Source organism: Hydra vulgaris, chromosome 10 (genome assembly GCF_038396675.1).
Source record: "Hydra vulgaris chromosome 10, alternate assembly HydraT2T_AEP".
NCBI classification, from domain to species: Eukaryota; Metazoa; Cnidaria; class Hydrozoa; order Anthoathecata; family Hydridae; genus Hydra; species Hydra vulgaris.
In genome coordinates this window covers 22,179,378-22,206,776 of record NC_088929.1, presented here as the reverse complement: position 1 = coordinate 22,206,776, position 27,399 = coordinate 22,179,378, and the positions used below count along the sequence as shown (strand labels likewise).

The 27,399-nt window shown below is 28.3% G+C and overlaps 3 protein-coding genes across 3 annotated transcripts; all 3 read left to right on the top strand.

Moving 5' to 3' along the window:
• The first annotated feature begins 1,388 nt into the window (after positions 1-1,388).
• Positions 1,389-27,399, top strand: LOC100200161 (vacuolar protein sorting-associated protein 29). Its single transcript, XM_065807514.1, has 7 exons — positions 1,389-1,543; positions 11,890-11,964; positions 12,087-12,203; positions 18,416-18,523; positions 18,599-18,649; positions 20,194-20,270; positions 26,952-27,399. Exons 1-7 carry the CDS (start codon positions 1,538-1,540, stop codon positions 27,064-27,066), a joined length of 549 nt encoding a protein of 182 aa, XP_065663586.1. The 5' UTR covers positions 1,389-1,537; the 3' UTR covers positions 27,067-27,399.
• On the top strand, positions 5,089-7,646 carry LOC136085846 (uncharacterized). The gene is made up of 2 exons (XM_065807513.1): positions 5,089-6,803; positions 6,901-7,646. Exon 1 carries the CDS (start codon positions 5,599-5,601, stop codon positions 6,400-6,402), a length of 804 nt encoding a protein of 267 aa, XP_065663585.1. The 5' UTR covers positions 5,089-5,598; the 3' UTR covers positions 6,403-6,803; positions 6,901-7,646.
• On the top strand, positions 7,829-10,641 carry LOC136085845 (uncharacterized). Its single transcript, XM_065807512.1, has 2 exons — positions 7,829-8,424; positions 8,545-10,641. The coding sequence occupies exons 1-2, from the start codon at positions 7,844-7,846 to the stop codon at positions 10,295-10,297; spliced, it is 2,334 nt and encodes a 777-aa protein (XP_065663584.1). The 5' UTR covers positions 7,829-7,843; the 3' UTR covers positions 10,298-10,641.

Here is a 27,399-nt window from a genome sequence, read left to right as displayed (position 1 = left end):
TTTTAAACTAATTTAACTGCTTGAAGCATTTTAATTACTTTGTTGGGACCTTTTATATTAGATGTCTATCATGACGAATGTTTCCAACTAATCTATTTTTTGAGAAGTCCACTAGCCTCTACTATCGTGTTCGGCTCATGCGTTTTGTCATTAATGAAAAAAAATTTATTGTTATATTTTTATATATATATATGTATTTTTTTAAATTGATTCAAGATATAAAAATAGAACAAAAAGATTTCTCCTTTCTTTTATTTTTATAATTCATTAAAAAGTTTTTTTAATTAATTAAAATAAAATTAATTTCTTGCTGGCAGGCCTCTAAAAAAGCCCGGGCCCCGCAGAGGCTGTCTATGCTGGACAAAGTTAAAGACCCTTCTTTAATCATGTACCCTATTAGGCATCCGTTTCTTTCTTTGGCTCTCTGCAAGAATTGTGTAATCTCCATTGCTAATATAAATAACGTCAGACAATACAAAAGTATCATAACAAGAATCCCACAAACATTATATAGCGGAATTTCAGTGAACCTATATAGGCATTTTGCGCGGACCACTGTAGGCATTTTTAGTGGACCATTAGAGGCAACCACCAAAAATGGCTAGCTGATATCTATCCACTATTAACATGTCGGAAAGTTATCGGCTTGCAATTTATAGCGGCCGCCACTTATGGTCTACTAAGTAACCCGTGAGCAAAACTCTAATAAATTGCCTATATAGGTCCACTACAAATCCACTATAACAATGTTTGCTAGGATCTGTAAAAGTTTCGAGAATTATTAAAAACAAAAAATAAATGAATACATGTATTTTGATAATATAACAATATTATCAATAAATTAATATAAGCTTCTGTTTGATAAAGTGACATGTTACGTGTGGTCATGATTTACAAAGCTTAGTACTAAGTATATACATCAGATTAACCATGTGAGCATAATTTCTAAAGGTTCATCTTAAGAGTCATTTAAAAAGCACGTTACGGAAAAAAAGAAAATTTTTTCTCGAAATTACAAAAACTCATCTTCGTCTATTTAAACCCCTTCTGAAATTCCATCACCTTTTCAAATATAACTATCGAAAGCTTGAACAACGTTTTTAACTGGCCCTCCTATTAACTACATTGTCTTTCTATTAATTACTTATGAATTAAACAACAAGTTCGAGATCAAGCAACTTGAATCGGTACTCCATTCTTTTAATATAACCATTTACTTAGCCACTCTGAATAATTATATTCTTTTAAAATCCAATTCTATCTGTTTTATCTTTAGTTATTTTTGATTGGTTAATTTCAAAATTTTAATTAGTAAATGTTGTTATTTTATAATTATCTTTTTAAAAAAAATTTTTTGAATTATTTTTCGTGTGAAACTCCGTGTCAAAAAATTACGAAATTAAAGTTATGATTTTTTTCGGAGAATTTCGAGTGGACTTCAATTAAACTTGGCTGGTCGGTTGTGATTTCTAAAAATTATCCACAAATATTTATCTGAAACAACGCAAATCTCACTCGATCGAATTTACAAGTGGGGATGGTGGTAAGCTAAACTTATACAGAGAGTCGTAGTAATTAACCCTATCTTGTACAATATGTAAACATATACGTTAAGCTCCGAGTTGTAGAAATAAAAAAAATTAAGCAAAATTACTACTTAAAACAAGTAGTAAATACTACGTTGTTCCAGATTTTCAGTTACTGATACTGCTTTTGGGCAATCCTTTATTTTGCAAGATTCCTTTTGCGTGTATTGATTCCAATTCCAATTTTCAAATTACAAGATTTTTAGATAATTAAAATCAAAGTTACAGTATCTAGCCTATTTGCTTGTGGAAAACCTAGTCTATATATATATATATATATATATATATATATATATATATATATATATATATATATATATATATATATATATATATATATATATATATATATATATATATATATATATATATATATATATATATATATATATATATATAAGCTTTCGATTGTTATATTTGGAAAGGTGATGAAATTTCAGAAGGGGTTTAAATAGACGAAGATGAGTTTTTGTAATGTCGAAAAAAATTTTCTTTTTTTCCGTAACGTGCTTTTTAAATGACTCTTAAGATGAACTTTTAGAATTTATGCTCACATGGTTAATCTGATGCTATAGTATCACTTAACAAAAATTTTTTTCATTTTACACTGTGTTTCATCAACAAAGATTCATCAGAAATGAATGATCAAATTAATAAAACTTCAATTTATACAAAAATTAAATTTTTTTATCAAGTCGCAAATTAAGTTAAGTCGCAAATGTCTTAACTACTGTAAATTTTCACACATTTGTGGAACTTGCTGACACTATTATGAAAAGAATTCTTTAGAAATGATTGTTTTTTTTAAAATGTTTTTTTTAAAAAGGGTATTTAATGTAAATATTATTTGAACTCGTTTATTTTTATAGTTTTTTAGGAGAAACTTATTTTCGTGCCTACATTTAGAAATTAATTTCGATTTTTTGTTTAATAAGCATTCTTGATTTGCATGTGTAATTATTTCAAATTTTTCTTGTAGGGCATAGTATGCATTTTTTGGAAATATTATTATATGCAGGCGCTGTTTTAAGGACAGACCAATTCAGTATAAAATCATCAATGTTTTTTTCTTTTAATTCCCATATATATTTTGACAGCATGGTATCTTTTGAATACTTTTTATTTTTGAAAGATTGCTTATGATTGGCAAAACATGTTTTCCATTCACCCTCTGTTATGCCAATCTATTGTTTATCAAGTGCATTCTTAGAGGAAACAACACATTTATATACCGCATTTTTTGATAAACAACTTCCACTCATTGGACAATTGTTTTTTTGTTTACAATTACAGTTTTCTGTCGTTTTTTCATTTAGGATTTCTTTTTTGTTTAACAAAGCATTATTGTGACCTTTTAGGTCTTTGAAAGGCTTATATGAATTTTCAGAGAGGTTAAATGTGACATCAAGAAAGTTCACAATTTTTAAATTTATGTTTATTTCGATTTGAAAGCCAATATTTAAAAAAAATTTTATAATATTTTTTCTAATTGTTACATCAAAGCAGTCATGTATGTTTTTCATTTTCCAAGTTTCCTTATTAAAATAAAGTAAGGTTTTTCTACAATGTTTTATTATACGGATTGTGTCATCAGGAATAACTGTGTGGCTTTTTGCAAATTCAATTGTCTTATCTAAAACATCTGCAGTTATATAGGGGTAAAAATCATTAATGTCAAATTGAATAAATGTACAGTCATTTTTGACTGTACATTTATTCAATTTGACATTAATGATTTTTAATGAATGTCAAATTGAATAAATGATAAACAATATATTGGCATAACAGAGGGTGAATGGAAAACATGTTTTGCCAATCATAAGCAATCTTTCAAAAATAAAAAGTATTCAAAAGATACCATGCTGTCAAAATATATATGGGAATTAAAAGAAAAAAATATTGATGATTTTATACTGAATTGGTCTGTCCTTAAAACAGCGCCTGCATATAATAATATTTCCAAAAAATGCATACTATGCCTACAAGAAAAATTTGAAATAATTACACATGCAAATCAAGAATGCTTATTAAACAAAAAATCGAAATTAATTTCTAAATGTAGGCACGAAAATAAGTTTCTCCTAAAAAACTATAAAAATAAACGAGTTCAAATAATATTTACATTAAATACCCTTTTTAAAAAAAACATTTTAAAAAAAACAATCATTTCTAAAGAATTCTTTTCATAATAGTGTCAGCAAGTTCCACAAATGTGTGAAAATTTACAGTAGTTAAGACATTTGCGACTTAACTTAATTTGCGACTTGATAAAAAAATTTAATTTTTGTATAAATTGAAGTTTTATTAATTTGATCATTCATTTCTGATGAATCTTTGTTGATGAAACACAGTGTAAAATAAAAAAAAATTTTGTTAAGTGATTTTCTACTAATATATAATTGCTCTGTTCTTTAAAGAACATTGAGCACTCGATTGTGTAGAATACATTTTAAAGTTGTTTAAATATATATATAAATATTAATTTTTTATATAAACAGGAATCAATTTTTGTATTACTTAAATTAAAAATATATATCTTTGTATGTTTATATAGGTAAATGGACTGATTTTTTTGAATTGATCAAATACTAATATTTTATATATCATTAGAAAGCCCTCAAACAAAGCATTTTAAAGGTGAAAAATTATGAAAATCAGACAATTCTATAAGAATATTTTTAGTAGCAAATTTTCGATATATGGATTTCTTGATAAAACTGTGGTCAAAACATTTTTTCACATAAATTTTTAAAACTTTGCCAATTCTTATTCAAGTATCTATAACTTGGTATCAAAAGTATCAAAATAAAGTTAATAAACAAGCCTAACACAATACATAAAAGTAGTGCTGTTACGACTATTAAAAAATTAGACTGTCGACTAAGTCAACTTATATATTTTCTAAAGTCAACTAAAGTCGATGAAATACATTTTTAAAAATCGACCAAGTCGACTAAAAGTCAATTTAGTCAAAATATGGGATTAATTTATTTTTTTGAAATAAATTGTCATAAAAACAAAGTTATTTATTTTCGCTTTCTATTTTTTAACATATCATTTAAATGTTAATAGAGCAAAACAAAATATGAGAGAATGACTGCTTTGACAACTGGACAATTTATTCAAGACCCCAAGCTCAGGTTGTAGTGTAGATTTATCTATATCAACTTCTGAAATTACCTCTGAAATGCAAATACCTGAGCTGGTTATTTTTGTAGTCTTTTTGAGTGGTTTTAAAAGTTGATATGTTTATACATAACTATGGTTAAATAAGATTGATGTGACAGTCAATAAATAATGTGTGCTGTTACACAGCCAAGTCATAAAATAACAAAAGCGCTTAAAGTCCGGTAGAATTTCACCAAAAAAGGGGTCAACCTAGAAAAAATTATTATAAAGACATGTTATATAACGTTGGAAAGCTTATTATTTCTTCTTTAAAATGGGTAATTGGTAATTTTTTTTATTTTGGGGAAAAAAAGTTATGACGTCACAAAGATTAGGAGTAAAATACGAAATTTTAAACGTTGCTGATAAATTTTAAGTATGCTGTACAATAAGTTGCGTTGTAACTATAATAACACTTATATTTAAATAATATAAAAGTGTTGAGTATATATATATTTTTTTTGTTACTAGAAACATGGCTTTCGGAGCCGCGGGGGCCACAGCCCCCCAAAGGACCTTTTTTGAATTTTGCAAGAGGAATTTTTTTGATTTTTTGTTTGTTTTTGTCAAATATTTTTGTTAAACTTTGTTTCTGTAAGTAAAAATGGGTAGAGGGAATAAAAATTCCTTGTTCTACATTTCGAATTTTAAAGTTATTAGAATGTAATATTCTTTTTGTATTCGAAATGTAATCGAATTTTTTTGGCAATATTTATCAAAAACTTTTTAATAAATTATTTATCTTAGTGTTTATAATTATGTAATGATTTGCTATTTTCAGATTTTAATATAAATTATCTGATCTTGTAAGTGATAATAAAACAAGTTCTGAAACTGAAAAATTATGGACTTAAAAAATGAATCCTCTGCATGTGCATTGTGTGGTAAAATGAAATTAGAAGGAGATTCGTTGAGCCAAGTGGGGGCAAGATTTGGAAGGAATGTTGATAACCAAGGACCTCTTGAAAAATTAATTGAATGTGCTTTAAAATTGGATTTAAATGTATTGGTAAATGAACTGAATAAAAAACAAGAGACAGGAGAAAAGGTTTTTATTCACTCATCGTGTCGAACTAAATTAAGAAACCAATCAAAATCAATTAAACGATCACAAGCATCGATGGAAACTCCTATTGAAAGAAAACGTTCAACTCAATCAGAACAGATTTTTTTTAATTTTAAAGAGCAATGTTTTTATTGTGGAAATATGTGCACACTTGACAGTCGCCATCCTGAGAGAAATAATTTCATAGAAGGAAGAACAAAATCATCAAAAATTTATCATGCAACTCTAGAATTATGCAACGAACGTAACGATTTTTTATCTAAAACAGTTGAAGCTAGACTTTTGAATATAAATGATCTTGTAGCTGTTGAAGCACGATATCACATCTATTGTCGTGCAAAATTTGAAAAACCCATTACTACATCAAGCTGTGGAAGACCAACATCAACAGAAAAGCTTACTGTCTTTAATGCAGCATGCATAAAACTTGAGGAAGATATTGATCTATACACAGTCTCTGAGTTTTACGAGATGATGCAAACATTAGGAGAAGAAATATATTCCCTTAAAATGACGCAAAATAAATTAAAAGAAAAATACGGAGATTCTATGCAATTAGTCTCGCGACAAGGTAAAATGTAATTATACTGGACAGATTTAGAGATATATTATGCGAAAACTGGTACACCAGAAAAAAACACAATGCAGAGGACGAAAAAATCAGAGTTATAACTGCAGCAGCAAAATTATTGAGTGATTGTATAAAGAATTTTGACCATGATGTAAAAACGTATCCTTTAATAGAAGATGTAACTAACAATGAAAACACCTGCATACCCTTATTGCTGAAGGTGTTTATCAGAGAACTAATTCCTGTGCCATTAAAACAAACATCAATTTCACAAGCATTGTTTTCTGCAGTGTGGCCACAATCAATAATGCCAATGCAGTTAGGAGTAGCCGTTACCGTTGATAATGTACTTTCTTCCAAGTGGCTAAATGTTCTACTTGCTAAACTGGGTTTTGCATCAAGTTATGACGAGGTTTGTTTATTAAGTGATAATTTTATTTGTATTTGTTTAAAAAAAATTTTTACACATAACAATATAGAATACAAGAAAAACTAAATTTATTTAACAGGTCATTCGTTACAAGCAGAACATAGGGAAACACGATAAAATTAACGATATACTTTGCCCTGAAGGTACAACATCTATTCAGTTTGTTGGGGATAACACAGATCATGATTTAGCAACAATTGATGGTAAAAATACACATCACGGATTAGGTTCCATATCAATTGCAAATGGAAATTTTATTGAGAACTCAAATAAGAAAAGATTGCCTAGGGATAAAAAAGATTATTGGTCCAACATAAACTTTGACAACCAGATTACAATTTCTCAGTTTTACAGCTCTGACGTTCCGGTTTTATCTCAAATAAAATTTCAAGAATTTACAAAGGTATTTACTTGACTGGGGTTAAGAGGGATAGCGTTTCAAAAAATTAGTGTTTAAATTTCATGTACAGCTTTAAAATATAATAAAAACTTCTATAGATACAATTTATTTTGAGATTTTTGATGATATGAGACAATCATTAACTTTTAACTTTCTTTTATTTAAGGTTACTTTAAAGCCAAACCTTGTTGATATACTTTAGAACATATTTGAATTACAATGCCCAAGTTGGGCTGCCTACATGAGTTGTCAAGTTAATAATGTTCTTCCTATTTCTAAAGTATCCATGCTTCCAGTAATCAACTTACCGGCAACTGATTTTAATGCTTTATATTCTTTGTTAAGTTTCGTTGTAATACAATCAGAAAAGCTAAAACTTGGAATGCCATGTGTTACATTTGATCAACAGCTTTATGTGAAAGCCTATGAAATTGCGGCTTCAAAGAAAACGAAAGTTTTTATTAGAATTGGCGGATTTCATCAGCTAATGAGTTTTCTTGGAGCTATTGGAACATTGATGAAAGGAAGTGGATTAAAAACTGCTCTTGAAACTGTTTTCGCTTCCGCTTCAGTCAACCACATGTTTTCTGGAAAAGCAATTTCTCGAAGTCTTTAAGGCCATATGTTTGCTGCATCTTCTATCTTATCTATATTGCTGGAGGAAGTTTGGGTTGAACTAAGTGATGAAGAAAAAACTGAAATTAAATTAATGTACAGCTCAAATATGCATAACAAAAATGGCGACACTGACCTTGAAAAGAAGTTAATTCTATTATTTGAAAAAAAGCAAGAAGAATACATGGCAAAATCACGAACTGCAAAATTATGGCTAAACTATGTTCACTATATATTTATTGTACAAGAGTTTATTCGAGCGGAAAGAACTAGTAACTGGAACCTACATATTGCTACAACAAAATGTATGCTAAAACTACTTGCCTCAACAGGGCACAATAATTATACAAAATCATTACGTTTATATTTACAATCAGTGGATGAATTAGCATGCACTCACCCAGAAGTATATAAACAGTTCCTCAATGGAGAACATACAGTAAGGCGCACTTCAAAGAGTTGGTCTGGAATATGGACTGATTTATCAATAGAACAGATATTAATGAAATCGTTAAAGGGCAAAGGAGGAGTTGTTGGCAGAGGAATTACTGAAAATGTTTTACATGTTTGGACAAGTACAATGCATAGGTAAAAATAAAATTAAATATTTGTTTCGTTTACTTGGAATTTGCTAATAAAATAGATATTTCCAGCAAAAACAAAATGGGGCAAATATTTACAAATATAGAAATAATATTTTATATCAAGGTGCGCTGAAATGACAGAAGCAATAAATTCATTAACCTCGCCAAGAAACTCAAGTAAAGAACACAAAGAACTTTGTGCGGGAAGGATTAGACGTGACTCTGAAGATTTTCAAAAAATTAAATCATGGTTTGATTCTCATAGCCCATTTGATGTAAGAGAACAACTTGAGGCTCTGGACTCAGGGCTTGTAGATGAGTTTAATCAGGTGACTTGTGATTGTTCGGAAAGCATTGGTGCATCAATACTGGCACAAATGAATGATATGACATACACAGAAGTATCCTTCAAAAGGAGTAATCAACTCAAAAATCTTCAAGGACTGTACTCAAATATTAAAGTCAACAATGAAAATATATCAGTTGATCCCTTGACATTGTTTTTGCGTTTATCAGTTATCGTTGAGAAAAAACCAGAAAAAGAAATTGAAGACTACTTTTACTATGAACTAACTTCGTTCCCTATGTCACTTTTTAAAGATGGTCTTATGCGCAGTGCTCAAAAACACAAGCTGAAAAATTACCTAACAAAGCCAGTTATATCTATGCCATTTGCTCCTTATTTTTTAAAAGTTGCCGATGGTGGCGCTCTTTTATACTGCTGCGATTGGAACAAGGGTGAAATATTTGACAATATTTTTGAAAAGTACATCCAATTTCTTAATTACCTTAAAGTTAGTGTAGTAGTATTCGATGGATATGAAAATTCTACAAAAGACGCTACGCGTATAAAGCGTGGATCTTTATCACAATTTGCAGTTGAAATACATAAAAGCAATCCTTGTCCGTCTGATAGAAGTAAATTTTTCTCTAACTACGCCAACAAAAAATCATTTATCCGAATTCTAGAAGTTAGATTAAGAGAAAGAGGTTTTACTGTGTATGTGTGTCATTCTGACGCAGATACTACAATTGTTAAAATTGCACTTAACTTTTCCAAAACAGAGCCCGTCACAATATTTGCTGATGACAGCGATATTCTTTGCCTCTTATTACACCACTGTAAATCAGTTGAATCTTTACACAAAATATATTTAACAAGTATGACAAAAAGAGTTGATTGCCAGCGTGAATGTTATGACATTGATCAGATTATTGGCAGTACAGCAGAACATGTCATTAACAATATTCTTTTTGCGCACGCATTTACAGGTTGTGATACAATATCAGCAATTCACAATTTTGGAAAGACTTCAATTTTTAGAAAGCTTGAAGCCAAAGACTTGTGCAATGCAGCAAATATTTTTTACCATGATGATAAATCGCCTGATGAGATTGGAAATGCATCAATTCGTTTCTTTCAGCTGCTACATTCCTCAACATCAAATCTACAACAAATACGAAAGCAAAAGTACGAGGAAATGATAAACTCAGATCGAGCTCACATAGACCCTTCTGTTCTTCCACCATCTCCTAGAGCTGCTTACTACCATGGATTGAGAGTATATCATCAAGTGCGTATTTGGAGATGTCTAAGTGAAATTGATCTTGACCCACTTAATTGGGGATGGAAATTAAATGGCTTTATGTACTCACCAATAGCGACAGATGAAAACGCAGGTCCAGAGGATATCCTAAAGGTTGTTCGATGTGGGTGTAAAAACTCCTGTTCGAGTCGATGTTCCTGCAGAAAGATGGGACTTCACTGCACTTCATTGTGTGCTACCTGTCACGGGATTAACTGTACAAATATTGAAAAAGTTGACGAAGAAAATGAACCAGCCCATGACCGTCACTTCTCAGATGTTTTTACATAAATTTTAATTTAATCAGAATAAGATAAACTTAATGCATAAAGATAAACTTCTTTGTAAATATTTTTTAACATGCTCTTGGTAACATTACAGAATAATTACGTTTAACAGTATTTTATATATTTTGAATATATTTGTTTTGTAAACACATCTTTAAGTCAAATTTTCAAAAAATTGGCTAAAGTAGCGTCCCCCTCTGCCTTTATACCGTACTTATAGTTATTATTATTTCGCTTTCAGTTCATTAAACCAACTACTAATACTTAGGAGTAATAAATATAAAAATATATTACATTTACTTGCTTAAATTATAAATTCTTTTAGTAAAAAAACGTCAATTTTGGTGCTTTTCTGCTAATCTTTATGACGTCACAACTTTTTTTCCCCCAAATAAAAAAAATTACCAATCACTCATTTAAAAGAGGAAAAAATAAGCTTTCCAACGATATATAACATGTCTTTATACTAATTTTTTCTAGGTTAAGACTAAATTCTACCGGACTATTATCTCGTAGAGTTTTTTGCCAGAATACCCATAACATATTGTGGGTATTGAATGAATTTTTATAACCAGAGAAAAGCTTTCTCTGGTTATAAAAATTCATTTAAATATCTTTAAAGATGTTTTATTTGACTTGTATTTTGCCAGTTTGTAGGGTGTTGTAAAATTTACAATACTGCATCATTTAGTTAAAACTGCCAATTTTTGACTTAACGCCTTTTGTCATTATTCCCACGATATACACTTCAATGAACTAGGCCTGAACCCTCAAAATAGGAAAGTGTCACTAAATATTTGGCAGCCAAATATTTGGTGCTTCGGCCAAGTGTCTAGCAAAAAATTTGGTATTCGATAAAACCACTATCTATGACATCTCTAGTTATAATAGTACATGCTTTTGTTTTTAAAGTAACAAGCAAAAATAAAAGATTGGAAAGTTAAATCAAATGAAAAGAAAAAACGATTTTATGATTTTTACTCAACTAAATTGACTATTAGTTGATTAGTAGTTAATCTATAGTTGATTAAATGTACTATTCATTTTTTTTAGTCGACTAAAATCAACTTTCGATATTTTAAATTCTTTGATTAATGTAGTATCATGCAGAAAAACTTTTTTTGTGGTATTTTTTATTTTTATGGTGGTCTTTTTTGTTTCTGTTTAAGAAATAAAAATCATATCAAATTAATTTTTAAAAAAGGACCTTTATCTAGGGATAAAGGTCTTTTTTTAGATCCAGATATGATCTGGTTGTATATAAAGTAAGTACTTATTTAAAATTCACAAAATAAGTACTTATTCAAGCATGCATGCAAAGGCATTAGTTTATGTAAAATTTTTAAGTTGTTGAACGTCTTAAAGTTTTGCATGTGGCTCCTTTTCTTTTTGTAAACCAATGGCGCAGTAAACAAAACTGAATAATTTTGTGTCTGTTAAATTTTTTTATTAGTATTTGCATATGCCTGGTTAGGTTCAATATCAGGATCACATTCTTTAGAGACAAGCACTCTACTATAAACTATAATTATAACTGCCAATACAATATTTTTTTATTATACATTTAATATGTTTTTCAAACTTTACTATTTTTAGCTTGTTCTAGTGTTAGGTGATCTTCATATTCCTTATAGAAAAAGTGGATTACCTGCTAAGTTTAAGAAATTACTGGTAATGTTTTTTTTTTTTTAAGCAAATTTGTTTTACATTGTTTTTATTAGTATATGGTTAGAACTAAATACTTATTGTCTGTTTTAAGGGATTTACTAAATTTAATAAATATTTATTGATAGGTTCCTGGGAAGATACAACATATATTATGCACAGGAAACTTATGTACAAAAGAATCATATGACTACTTAAAAACATTGGCTAGTGATGTTCATGTTGTCAGAGGGGACTTTGATGAGGTAAACACTAATTTATGAAATTAATTATTGAATAGTTTAAAAAACTACTCAATTTTTTTAATAAAAAGTTTTTTAAGATTATAAAAATTTTACATTATAAGAAAATATGTAACTTTACAAAAGCATATATTACTAAATATTATTTTAATGCAAGCTAAAACTAGTGTTTGTATTGAAATAGCAAAGTTTGTATAAAAACTAATTGAGTTATATTTTTCTGCATTAAATTGTTTTAAACAGAAGAGAACTGTCTTTTAAATTAGTTAAATTTTAAAGAATTTTTTTTGCAAAACATCACTGGCTATGTCATAAAATGATGAAAGTAGAGGTAGATGAAAAAAGGCCTTAAAAGATAAACATAATTTTTAAAAAAATGCCTGCTCTTACACTTTAAATGTGTTCTATTTAATAAAATAATACTGGAATAGAAAAATTAAAAAAATTATTATTATTTTAAATTCAACTACCTAAAAAATTACATTTTTAACTAAAAATAAAAATATGCATTTTTACAAAAAAAATTTATAAAATTTTTTTTTCTCTAAACTCTTTTTGTAAAACAGTGATTATTTTTGAAATTTTTATATTATTTCGCTTCTTTTGAGACACAACATGATATACTTTTGAAGATCTTTTTTATTTTTGTGATAATATTAAGACCCTTAAACGGGTTTTTCAAAGGTCTTAAGGAACCCCTAAAAATTTATGAAAAAAGTTTAAATCCATATTCAAGAACTGGAGTTTGAGCGCAAATTTGGCCACCAAATGGGCATGGATATGTCATGCTATTTACTTTTTTCCTGAGTAGAACCCACATTGATTGATATAACCTTTATCCCCAAGATGGCACGTGGAATGTGTTTAAAAAATTTTTTTTTGTAATAAAAATAATGTACTAGACCTCCTAATAGGGTATGTAAAATTTTATAAGAATATTTCATCAGTTATGCAAATTATGCCATGTGTACATTTGTACACAGCGTGTATCAATCTTGCTGTAAAGGTTTTTGTAGACACTATTATATCAAAAGAAATCCTTACAAAAAAAAATTAAAAAGTTGAAACAAAGCAATAGCTCATTTTTTAACCTTTCATTTAAAGTATTTAATAATATTGATATTAAGTAGTTACCTCACAACATTACCAAATCAATACAAAAAATGTACAAAATGTTTGTCAGTTTTTTACCAAGTAATTATTTCATGTGAAATAATGGAAAGCAGTTTTTGGGCTTTCACTAGTGTGGCAGCAATCTCATTTCTGAAATTGAGGAGATTCAAAGTTTATCTTTTAGGAGTTTCATTTTTTATTTCAATGTCTTGATACTTAAGCCATGAATTGACAAGGGCAAAGTCCGTGAAGTGAAAAATCATGCGTACAGGCGACTTCTTAGTTTTTGCCTTTATCCTGTACAAAGCAATGAGGAAGTCCATGTTTTCATTGTAGACTTTCACACATTTGGGTCTGTCCACTTGAATATATTCCTTTTTGCTTTCACTCCACCTTTTTACTGTGCCCATTTCTTCGATTGCAACAAAGCTGGAGGCAAGAGTGACAGCTCCATTGTCCATCCACCTGACCACACATAGGTTGCCTTTTGCTGAAACTTCTGCAGTCAGTTGATCTGCGTCCATCCTTCTTCATTTCCTTTTCAGATTTTAATGGACACCCCCATTAATCTGCTGGATTTAACGACACCAAGGGACTGAATCTCTAACATTTTCAGCTGTCTAATTAGGTTCATGCCGGTAAAGTAATTATCAAAACAGCTTGTAGTTTTTATGTTGTGGAATAGTTTCTGACAATCTTTGGACAATAGAAGCACCAAGCCCCAAGTGTTTGTGCTCTTCTGATATGCCTGTACCTGCACCCTGATAGAGTTCAAAATTAACTACCCTACCACAGGTCCCACAGACAACAAAGTTTTTTTACCCCTACTGGATTTGGCTTCCCTTTAATGTACTGTTTTGCAGTTACTCTACCAGTGAAAAGGATCATCTGCTCATCCACAGTTGTACTCTTCTCTTGGTAACTTGAGAAAGCAAGAGCATGTTTTGTTTATCATTTATAACTTTCTAGAATTTATTTGTTCCCTGTTCTGAATTAGGATCGGCATTGATATGAATGCTGTTTTGCAGCTGTAAATATCAGCCTACAGGCATAACATCTATAAATGCATTTACCCTAGTGGCTCGTTGCCAGTACATCCTTGTTCTGGGAAAATCTAAATTTGCCATTACTATAATGATACCAAAAAATTTCTGAATTTCAGCTGTTGAAGTATTTAGAGTTTTACCAGTTTTGCATAGATGATAAATGTTTGTTCAGCAAATGTTTCAAATATTTATGGATTAAAGTAATTAAAAAAATATGAGGATGGTGAAAGTAGGCCATCTACCAAATTGTCCTGCCATTCTAGCTGCTTTCAAATGCATCTCAAAGAGACCGCCACTTGATCTGAGTTTTTTTTTCTCTTTTGTTCCCACTGTTCTCAGATGTGCTGGGCTGATCATCTTCATCTGGTCTTTCAATTTGATCTTTATTTTCATCAGTCAGTGTATCAGCAGCAGAAGGGTTAAAGGTCTTATCCCCAGAGTCATCAGAATCTGATAATTCAAATTCCGAGTCATCAAGATGCTTCATCACATCTTCAACTGTGTAGATTATCTGAAAATATATTTAACACATACTTATTTATCTTTTGATAAAACTCATTGAAAAAATAAATATGACAGGTTTAAAACAGATGTTTGATTATACAAACACAAAGGCAGGGACATTAGTTTCAATAGGTAGGTTTAAATAAATAAAATATTCTATTTTTAATGATTTTATTACAACCTTTTGTTATTAACAGCTATACTATTAAATTAAACACATTTTATATCTGAGATGAAAATAAATATATATACACACATGCAATTATTAACTCACAACCGTTACAAAGAAATCCAATGTTGAGTTGCGCCTTACTAATTTCACTATCCTCTTTTCTTGTTGCTATTGGCACATGGTGTGTACAAATGTACACAGCATTATAAAAAAATTATATAGCAAAAAAATAGTCACTTGTTTTATTTTTAACTTATGTGTATACAATTATAAACATATTATTATATGCATCGGATACAAAATTTGACTAGTGATAGTTTATAATTCTCAAATTAAAATAAAGAAAAAAGGGTATGTTTAAAAACGCCAAAAGGTGTACTTTGGAATGTAAGGATTAAGCACATATCTTGTTAACACATGCAACAGGTCATAAATTTACTGGGTGACCTTCCAAGCATTTATCTATTTTACAGTTCAGGAAAATAAATTTTTTTATTGTATCATTATCTCCAGGAAGATTATAGTCCAGGTTGACAAGCCACCGTTGCCACACAAAAATGTTTTTCTATTTCAGAGTATTTCTTCTTTCTAGATTAGTTGTGAAGCTTGTTAGCCACCATGGCTAAAGAACCTTGAAATTTTTTTCCATCAAAAAAAAATTGACATCATGACAAGGATAGTTAAATAGTTGTGTAAAAGAACAGAATAATTGGCAGTATTTATTACTAATTTTTTTAAATCGATTTTAATTAATTCTCTGCATCTAGAAAATTAGTTATTTATTGTCTTTTTCATCTTCATTCATTCTTCAGGACACAGCTTCATCAATTTTTTTTAATTTTATAAAATGAAATTGAGGCTTATTATATCTTTGATTGTACAAATGATCATGTCACAAAAAATTCTTTCATTTTGTGACATGATCATTTGTAGATCATGTGGCAAAATGTATTTTGTGACAAACTTTTGCTTATAAAAGAAACTATTTTTTTGAAATTTTTAATAAAATAAAGTGATAAAAAGTTTAATGAATCACACTTTAAGGAAACATTACAAAAAAAAAATTTACTATATACACACTATTATTTTAGGAACACCTTAGCACTCAATGGAATCCCAAAGTGGCAATACAAGTTTTCTTCATATCTTAAATAATCCTTAAAAAATAAGTTTCATGTTAATTAGATTTTCCAAAATAAATTATTTATCGAGATATCAGCAAAAAATTTTATAATTTTCAATGCCATTTTTTTTTTTTCCACAAAGGTAAGTTCCAGCTCTTTGATACTTAAAAAAAAAAAATACTGGTCTGAATAATGTGCTTTTGGAGTTAATAAATGACATCAATACAAACAAGTTCTTTCAAATGAGTTATAAACAATTTATTTGGGCTTTCCCATTTGCAATTAATTTTTACGTAGATGAGAATGCCTTTATATATAACCTTTTATTAAACATGTAGTTGTATAAGAATAACACGATCAAGAAACGCTTTAAAACACATTTTTAACAACACAATCAAGTAAGGCTTTAAAAATCTAACTTAACTTATGTTTATTTTATTTAAAAAAAAAAAGTATTATTAGTGCAATAAATAGTAAATTTGAAAATTATACTAATATTTGTTAAAAAGTAAGTTCTTCTAATAAAATCTTAAAACCTGAAATTTTTTTATTTTTAGTAAGAAAAAATTGATTTCCCGGTAAATGAAAACAAATTATTTTAATGGAAATATAAAAAAAAGTAGAAAAGCATTATTCTTAGTTTAATTACAATTTTTGTGTACAGTTGAACTAAAATGCTTTATGTAGCACAATTGTTTTTTTATACAAAGGGAAAATCCAATCTAATTGTGTAATTAGGAATCCCTTTAACATTAAAGATCTTATCCTCCTTTTCTTTCCCATTCCCAGTGCAGCACACCAGGTTAATGATTATGGTTAAATTGCCAAGATTAATATATTTTTGACCAAGTTTACCAATTTTTGACATAAAACTTTCGATAACGTTCTACAAATACTATCATAATTACTATAATATTTAAGATACTTGTCGCTATGGTAGTATTTGTAGTCACTATGGTAGTATTTATCTAGTTATTTCTTAAAAAATTGAATTCCTCAAAAAATTTAGAATCCCAACTTCATTTTTTTCTAGTTCATATAATTTGCAGGTTTTTAATTCATCTGTCAACTGCTCTCTTGTTCTTTACCTTTCTTCTTTGCTTTCTGTAAACTCTTTTGTTAACTCTTAAATGTTTGCAGCCTTGTTTCGAGATGTTGCAGCCTTGTTGCGAGTGAGTTCATTTAAAAAAAGTTGTGCAACTCGAAGGAAATTATTTTCTTTTGTGTTAAATGTCTCATGTAAAATGATTTTAATAGTTATTTCGAAGGTCTTTTGTCTTTAACAGAATTTATGTTTATCTTTTGATGCCAAAAGATAAACAAATGTTAGAAAACAACCATAATTTAAAAACTTGATATTTGTTTACTGATCTGAAACATTTTTTAAGACAGGCACAGTCACAGTCATGCAACTATCAAAAAGTTAAACATTTTTTGGTGCTCAAAATAAATTGATTAGGATTGCAGAATATAAAGAATTTTTAAAACTTAGTGTAAAAAATTATGTATATTTTTATTTTTTGTTAAAACGTTGTGTATTACTAAATTTAATAATAAGTAAATTATTGGTTTGTTTATAAAATTTTCATTAAATTTAATATTAGTAGATTTAATAAAAATTTTATAAACAAACTAGAGGTGACTTTTGGGACTTTATTATTGTGTCACTTTATTGTGTCACTTTATTATTGTGTCACTTTATTGTGGTAGAGTATTGCTATTAGTTGTTTTTTTTATTTTTGTTCCAAATATTACAATAAAAACAAATTTAAATAGTAAAAACTTTTGGTTTTTTCTGATATTCAAAAAGTTTTTAGTAAATACAAAATTGAATATATATTTTTGTAAAATATTTATTTTTTAACTTTTTCAGTCATTACTCATCCAAAAAAAAATAAAGTTTCAAAATAATTGAGAAAGCTATTAGCTTAAAACTAAATTAAGATAAATCTAAGGTAAATAATTTCCAATTTTTTTTTTGCAAAATGTTTTCCAGATTTTTTTAAAGATAACCTGGGTAATCACTGAACTGTAAAAGGTTTGCACTAAGATTTATTATTTTAATACATTATTAAATATATAATAAAATTTAAAGTTGATAAAGATAAATAATAAAATGTAAGTAAACTGACTAAAAATATATATTATTTTTGAACTATAAAAATGTTACATTATAAGTCTATTTTAAATATATATAGTTTTTAAAGTTGTTTATTTTCAGCTTAAATTTAAAAAAATTAACATGTTCTTTTATAGAACATTACTTACCCAGAACAGAAGGTTGTAACAGTGGGTCCATTTAAGATTGGTTTGTGTCATGGACATCAAATTGTTCCTTGGGGTGATCCAGAGTCTTTAGCAATGGTAAAAAAAAACTTTTTCTGTGCTAATCTTTTACAAAAGTTTTTTATCAATTTTAAATAATATTTTTAATTACAGGTTCAGCGTCAGCTTGATGTTGATATTTTAATTACTGGTCATACACATCGGGTATTTATTTTTATTATTTTTTGTTTGACATCAGATATTTAATATAAAAATAATGATACTACTAATGATATATAGTATACTCATATTATTTTATATTACAAGTTAAAAGCTAAAGGTTAAGGAGATGATCTTTATTTTGTTTTTTCTGTTATAAGTATCTATTGAATATAAAATATCTTTAGTGATATTTTATGCAGAATTAAATCCTCAGTACAAGGTATGTATATATATGATATATACAACCCTCTGAATTAGAGTTGGCATACTGCAATGCCAACCTAATTACTGACTTAAGAGGGTATGAGATCAGCAATTGTTGACCTCAGAAATTTAAGACTTAATCATATTTGCTATTTCAAATGAAATAAAAGCAGTAAAACATTTCATTTAAATTTTAAATAAAAACAGTAAAACATTTCATTTAAATTTAAAATAAAAATGAAAAAAAAAATTTAATTTTAAATAAGATGACAAAATGAACATTTTATTTGATTTCTAAATAAAATTAATACAGTAAAAGGGAAAAAACAAACACTTAATTTAAATTTTAAATAAAATATTAAAAATAAAAATTACAAAACGAATGTCTAATTTAAATTCATTTGTTAAATGAAAACATTTAGCATTAAATTGAGGGAAAAACATTTGTTAAATGAAAACATTTAGCATTAAATTGAGGGAAAAACATTTGTTAAATGAAAACATTTAGCATTAAATTGAGGGAAAAACATTTGTTTTTCCCTCAATTTAATGCTAAATGTTTGCACATTAGTCGAACCCTGTTTCTAAATTTTGTACCAACCTGATGCTGACTGAAAACAGTTTTATTACTGGTCATGGAAATCATAAAAATGTCATGGAATTTTATTTGGTCATGGAATTTTATTTTGTCATGGAAAAAGTCATGGAATTCCTAAATTTTCATTAAAAGTTTTTGCAGTGTAAGTTATCAGAGAAGTAAAAGAAAAAGAGTTTTTTTTAGACATGATTTCAAAACTTTCTACCAATTAGTTTTTGGTTTGCATGTTTTATAATGACCAAGTTGCAAATGCTTAGTGCATGGCAAGTACTGAATATTTTACTCTAGTGATTTATCATAAAAGTTGAAAAGTCATGGAATTTCATTTTCAAATTTGAGTGGCCACCCTGAGATAGCTTGAGAAAAAAATTACAATCATAAATAAATATCTTTAAAATACTTTTGCTATAAAATATTTATGTTTTGGTTTTTATTACCACGTTATTTTTTTATTTTATTGTATTTATTTTTTATTAATCTTATAAAGTTTTATTAAGACATTTTTAATTCTAATAGCATTTTAAAAAAATTAAAAAATAAAACAACAAAATGTAATATCTATCGAATTGAGAAAAATTTAAGAAAAAAATTTATATTGTTTAAAAAATTACATAAAACTTTTTTTTAATTGTATCATAAATTTGAGAATGTGTTCTTGAGGATGTGTTCTTGAGAATGTGTTCTTGTTCATTTGTCACCAAAAGAATAGCAAGAGTAAAATTGAAGTATTATTTATTATTTTTAGTTTGAAGCCTTTGAACATGAAAATAAGTTTTATGTAAATCCAGGTTCAGCTAGTGGTGCTTACAACCCACTTGATTTGTAAGTTTTTTTTGTTGTTTTTTTATGTGATGTTTTTGTCCGTAACTTTAATCTTTAAATTTTTTTTTTTTTATGACTTATTTTAAAACTTTTAACTTAAAAGTAAATGTATATATATATTTTTAAATAAATCAGAACATTAAAAGTTTCATCATCTTTAAAGATGCTGTGTTTACGCAGTCCCAAAGTCTCCTGAAATTTCTAAAATATTTGTGTGAAATTATCAAATGTTTAAAATGTCTGACTATTCTTCTAAATGTAGCTTTTAGTAAAGAAATGCATTTATTGTCAAGACTTTAACAACCAACTGCAGTGAATTGGCAAAACAAGAAATGTATAAAAACTTTTATTTTTTTAAGTAGCCCCCGTTGCTTAGTTCTTTTATAAATTTAGTAATATTGGCTTCATTGTGGAACTCATATCGAAAAGGTACCACATCAAGACAAATGTGATTTTTTTTTTTTTTTTTTTTTTTTTTTGAGGAAATGTGGTATTAAGCTCTATAATCAACTATCAGTGAGTGTGGTGCTCAGTATGTTCATAATTATACTAACATGATCAGCTTTCTTTGCCAAGAAACAAGTTATATCTGTTACCTTCCTGTAAATATTAGGAAATGCAATAGTTCCAATCTGTAGGTGCAAGGGGCCTGGTCCTTGCAAATACTTTTTAAGCAAGTTTTCAAGCACTTGGTGTATTGTTGATTGATTAGGAGATGAAGATTTCTAATGTATATTTCTAAATCTATGGTTTCAATTTTTAAAAACTCTGGATATTAGACTCCTCCGACTATCATCTAATCATTCTTCTTACTGCTATTAGCAAAATCTTTGAACTGCTAGTTAACAAACCTCTCATATCTCATTTTAAGTCTAACTAGTTTATGACAATCCTCTTTTTATGATTTTCTCTTGTTCTACTGCTGACTAACTGTTCCATTGTGCATGGAAGTGGTATCAGTTCATGCATTAGACGGAAGTGGTGAGAGCTGTTGCTCTTGATATATCAAAGGCTTTCAATAAAGTCTGGTATACTGGTCTTCTCTATAAACTAATTTCATATGGTGTATCTGTGAAAGTTTTTAAGTGTTAAGTTTGAAGTTTTTAAGCATTAGTATTAGGTTATGTTTGATGGAAAACACTCTTCTTTATTTCTTAATATTTCTGTGGTATCACGTGGTTTCTTCCTTGGTCTTGTGTTGTTTCTCATCTATGTTCTTTCAAATAATCTTACCTCTAAAATGACTCTATTTGCTGCTGTATTTTTGCAACTGTATTTTTCACTCAACAAAAAGTCATCACTTTACAATTGCTGTCACAGAAGATAGATCAGATCTTGAATCTGATGTATCTTCTGTGAGAGTATGGGGCTTGAGGGGGCTGTAGAATTTTAACCAAAAGCAAAAGTTAATTGTTTACTTCTAATAATTATTGCAACATTGTTGATACTCCTATGAATGATTATACAATTCCATGAATTGTATAATCATTTATAGGAATATCATCAAATTTGATCTGCAAGAATTGCTAGGCAAACTTATTTATAAAGAATTTAAATACCTTCAAAAATAGAAAGTTAAAATTATTAGGTTATGTTTTTTATTGTCAACTGTTTTTATTTTTTATTTTTATTCTGATTCACTCCCAACAAGGCTGCAAGCAACCACTTTTAAGTTGGGAGTTACTAGAAAACAAAGAATAGAGTTGAAGAGCAAGAAAACGGTTGACAGAAGGTTTGAAAAGTTGTAGGTTGTATGAGTCAGGAAAATTTGAAGATGGGAAAGAGTTTTATAAGACAAATAAAAGTTCTTAGGAAATCCATGGACAGACAAAAAAGGTGTCTATGTATTCAATAGGATTTCTTATATGTACTTGAGCTAAACAAAGGAGTTTCACTTGGAAACACACCAACAGGTAAGACACACTGGATATTAACTGGAACATTCACATTGACAGGAATAGTTGACAACCAAATAGTACTGATAACACTGCATTTTTTGTCTCACCAATACATATGAATATATACAACTGCATGTGCATTTAACCTGGTTGACCCATAGGTTAGTTTTCAGTTTTGTTTTGTCATTTCAAAATATATTATTTACATAGGGTGCTGAATAAGAAATAAGTTGTTTTCTAAGTTTGGTACCAAATTTCTTAAATTATTATTAAGATTATTTCTGCTTAATGATTCATATTCTGTTAGAACTGGATCAGAGAGCATTTTCTTTTTGCATGACAAAAACCCTTTGTATACAATAATCATCTCTGCTTCCACTTTCAACAAGATAAGACGTGCTTATTTGCATAAGAATAAAAAATTTTATACTTGAATTTAACTTTAATTTATATTAAATATTATATTTACTACAAGAAAAAAAAATTATATATTAATAAAATTACAACAACAACAAAAAAACACTGGGACCTCTAGTCCGTGTGTAAATTGCTAAAAGTCACAATTTAAACATTATAAATGATAGTTTAAAAAACATCAACAATAGTTTTATCACTATTAAACGATATGTTGAAACAAGAAAAACTTAGCTGTTCAGAGTTATCTGATATAGTATGAGAACAGCAAGAAACTATAAAAAAAAGAATTCCTTGAAGCTAAAACAACCATTATCTAAAACATTATGTAAAGGAATCTGCTAATTTTTGGTTAAAGTTTTCAATGAAAACCACATCCACGGAAAATCACTTGTTGTAAACACAATTGCAAATTCAATAATATCAGAACAAGGAAACAGAAAAAAAAGCGAGAAAAAAATATCATAATTTTTAGAATTCTCGAATCAAGTAAAATAGATGAATCAGATACAAATAATGATGATAAATTAATGGTCAATGAAATATTTGATTATATTGGCAAAAGCAATGAAAAACCGATTAAATTAATTAGACTAAAAAAAAGAGAATCAAAAAATTCACCTCCAATTATTGCTGTGAACGCAATAAAATTTTACTCGCACCAAGGGAATTACGAAATAACAATAACTATAAAATTATTTATTTAAACACAGATTCCAGCAGAAAAACTTATTGATTTTGAATTAAGAAAAAGAAAAAAAAAGAATAGAAACCATCAGCTTTTAGAAAATGAACCAAACTCGCCCTTTTGATAGTGCGTTAGGCGCAGTGAAATTATTAAACTCAACATCAGCAAACACATTAAATAATATTAAACAAAAAAATAAATGGTCAACCATCTGATAAAAGTAACAAGCTTACCCAAATTAAAACACTAAAATTAATTTATACAAACATTGATTTGATTTTAAACAAATGCCAAGAACTAAATTTCATTGTGCAAAAACTTAAGGCACATCTCATTTGTGTTACTGAAACTTTACCAAAAAATTACCGATCAACATGACCAAAAAATTACTATAGAAAATTACACTAACAAATCACAATATCATGTCAAAGAGGTGTAGCAATATTTGTACATATATTGTTAAAATTGTCAGAATTGCATCAGAATCAATTGTGAGATTCATACAATTGCATCAGAATCAATTGTGAGATTCATACAATTGCATCAGAATCAATTGTGAGATTCATACAATTGCATCAGAATCAATTGTAAGATTCATACAATTGCATCAGAATCAATTGTGAGATTCATACAAAAAATTCTTAACTACTAATAACATCATTCTATAGATCTCGAAATAAATAAAAAGAAATAGCAATGAGAAAAATGATAACTGTATAAATCAACACATAACTAATCTTTCTGAAAAATACACAAACGCCCTTGTTGTTGGAGACTTTAACTACCCAGATATAACTTGGTTTAATAAAAAAAGAAAACCCGGTATCTTGCTCATCAAAATCCTTAAAATTCATTGATTCAATCTGCAGTTGTGTTTTCACGCAACGTATATCTAAACCAACCCACTTCAGAAAGAACCAAAGTCCAACTACTATTGATCTAATAATAACAAAATATTATTGTATATTTTTATTATTATAAATAATTATTATAAATAATAACATCCAAAATATACTATGACTAATAATAACATCCATGGTAAAACTATGATAATCGCAGAGCGTGTAACAGAACTAAAGCAGCTTGCAGAAATGCTATAATAAATTTCAAAAAACAAATTGCTAAAAACAACAATAAAAATCCTAAAGCTTTTTTTTCATACATAAAACCAATAAATCTCATTCCTGAAATAGTTCACAATAAGATAGTTGCTACCACCAATCTCAAAAAGGCTCAATGCTTTAACAATTACTCTGCTAGTAATTTCTCTGGTAATGATACATTGATTGTTCCAAGTTTTAACTTATTTTCTGTTTGTCCCAGTCAACTCTCTAATGATCGTGATCTATCTCCTGAAAACATTGAATCTCATCTTCTTTCTACAAAGTCATTTAAATCACTGGGCCCAGATGAGATACATCCCAAAATATTAAAAGAAACCTATAACTAGTACATTGCCATAAAACTGGAAGGATGCAAATATTATACCAATTTTCAAAGACAAGAAAATAGTTACAAACTATAGACCCATTAGTTTAACATACACCATAGTCAAAATATTTGAAAAAATAATACAAAAATATATTTTTACTCATCTGTTGAAAAATAATCTGCTAACTCCTAATCAACATGGTTTTTATCCAGGGCTCTCTTGTGAAACTAATCTTTTTACTGTAATCAATACATGGACACTTAATTTAGATAAAGGTATTCCCGTTGATTATGTTTACCTTGACTTTGAAAAAGCATTCAACAAAGTCCCACATATACAACAATATTTTACCGTCTTACTAATTTGCATTCACACACCATACTTCAAAATGAAATTGTTATCTTGGTTGACTGGGCAACTTAATGGGGGATGAAATTTAATGTAGAAAAATGTTCAGTTCTACACCAAGGCTACAAAAACAAACATCATGTCTATACTATCTATGATCCAGTGAAGAAAACAAGGATTGACATCAAATCTACCAACTCAGAAACTGACCTCGGAGTACACAACAATAATAACTTACTATTTTCTAAATATACCTCCATACAAGTTAATAAAGCAATGCGAATGCTATTTCTAATAAAATCCTTCTCTTATCTAAATTTATTTTGTTTTAAAAGACTATTTTCCGCGCTAGTTCGACCATATTTAGAATATTGATCTGTATATAACCCTCGTCTACTTAAAGACAAACACATGTTTAAAATATACTCAGAAGAATCTAAATTAGTTCATGAATTACGAAGTTTTACACCAAAGACTATTAAAAATTAATAGGACAACCATAAGATACAGACTAATCCGGGGGGATTTAATAAACGTCTATAAGTGGCTAAACAGCTGCTGCAACTGTCAAACGATTTTTCCAAAAACAATTATAAACTCTATTACAAGAGGGCATTCATTTAAACTAGAAAAACCTGATTTTCGTCTAGCTTCTCATCAAAACTTTTTCACCTTATGAGTAATCAACAAATGGAACTCCCTCCCAGATGACGTTGTAAATGCGTCATCTTTGAGCAATTTTAAAAACAAACTAGACAATTATCTAAAAGAAGAGATAACAATTTATGATTAGTATATTTGTATGACAGGTTTACAGGCAATAATGCCTATACATATCCAATTTGTAAACCTTATAAGATAATAATATTAAGTTTTTTGTTTAAATTAATTTGAAGAAAATTGGGTTAAAATAGGATTTTATTAATTTAAACTCAACAATTATTTGGCAGGGTTTTGAATTTAACTGTGTATTTTATGGCAGGGTTTTGAATTCAACAATTTTATGACAGGGTTTTGTTTATTTAGGGTGTTTAGAAACATGTTTTTGTATTGAATCAAAACAAGCGGGACAATCATTTTCTATACTTTCTTGCAAGTTTTTAATTCTAATGTTTGCATAATTACTTTATTAAGAGCTCTTTCTATATTTTGTAAAATGCTGCCGCCATTACTGCCGTTGAAAACAAATCTGTAGAACCTGAAATAGGTATTATTCAGATTTTATCTTTGTAAAAATAAAGTAATACATACTTAACAAAAGTTGAATCACAGCAATGTCTACAAGAGATAGTTTAGTCGTTTAACATATCAATAATAGCAGTGATTACTTCATTAGTTGGTATGGATGGATATAAATTTATTATATTAAATTTATATGCGGTAGTGGTGTAATGGTAGAGCACTCACTTAATAAGCAAGAGGTTCCGAGTTCGATTCCCACCACGTCCCTGGTAGTACCGCGCTCAACTTGTTTCTCCGCGAAGCGGCCTTGTTTGTCAAGGTTTGTGCTTTGGAGTTATAGAGTTGAGAGAGGGTTATAACCACGAGTAGCCTCCTCATCTGTAGTGGCCTTCTCGGCCTTGGGGTGGTAAATTAAAAATAAATAAAATTAGAGTTTCATCGGCATCTATTGGTTTATTCATCCAACAATAAAGACAAGTAAACTTATTAATTCAATAGAAATTCCTTTGATGTAGCTAACTCGTTAGGAAGTTGTGATAATTTCTAATAGAAATAACGGTGATAACCTAACAGCCAAAATCCGTGACCATTAATAAACTAGATTTTACTGACGTTAGCAATAAATGTTTTTGGTTTATGCATTTTTTATGCATTTATATGCATTTATTTGCATTTATATGCATAGTTTATACAATTATTTATGCATTTTATTTTTATAGGAATATTGTTCCATCGTTTGTTCTTATGGATATACAAGCTGGTATTGTTGTCGCCTATGTTTACCAGCTTCATGGAGATGACGTTAAAGTAGACAGAATTGAATATAAAAAATAATATTTCTTTAGTTCTTACTTATTTTTATATTATGAATATTTTGTTTTTACAGATCGGCTTAGTTGAATTTTGCAATTTTTTTTTTTACAATGTATAAAAATATATATACAATTTAATGAAATAAAATAAGATATCTTTTGAAAGCTTTTGATGTCTAAATTTAAAGTCATTATATTAAATAAAATCTTTGTCTATGATTTTTGTATAAAGAAACCAGGTTACCGATTAGATTCGGGTACACTTAAAGAACCGAAATTTTGCAACTTGTAAAAATGATGTAAGTAAAAGGTGACAAATGTTTTTATTTTATTATGACTGTTTGTATTTTAACAA

Excerpts from the sequence above, each read along its gene's own strand:
- LOC136085845 (XM_065807512.1), top strand. The coding sequence starts at position 7,844 with ATGTTTGCTGCATCTTCTATCTTATCTATATTGCTGGAGGAAGTTTGG. Across the intron at positions 8,425-8,544 it reads TGGACAAGTACAATGCATAG|GTGCGCTGAAATGACAGAAG; the intron begins GTAAAAATAAAA and ends TTTTATATCAAG.
- LOC100200161 (XM_065807514.1), top strand. Across the intron at positions 12,204-18,415 it reads TCAGAGGGGACTTTGATGAG|AACATTACTTACCCAGAACA; the intron begins GTAAACACTAAT and ends GTTCTTTTATAG. Across the intron at positions 20,271-26,951 it reads GCTTACAACCCACTTGATTT|GAATATTGTTCCATCGTTTG; the intron begins GTAAGTTTTTTT and ends TTATTTTTATAG.
- LOC136085846 (XM_065807513.1), top strand. The coding sequence starts at position 5,599 with ATGGACTTAAAAAATGAATCCTCTGCATGTGCATTGTGTGGTAAAATG.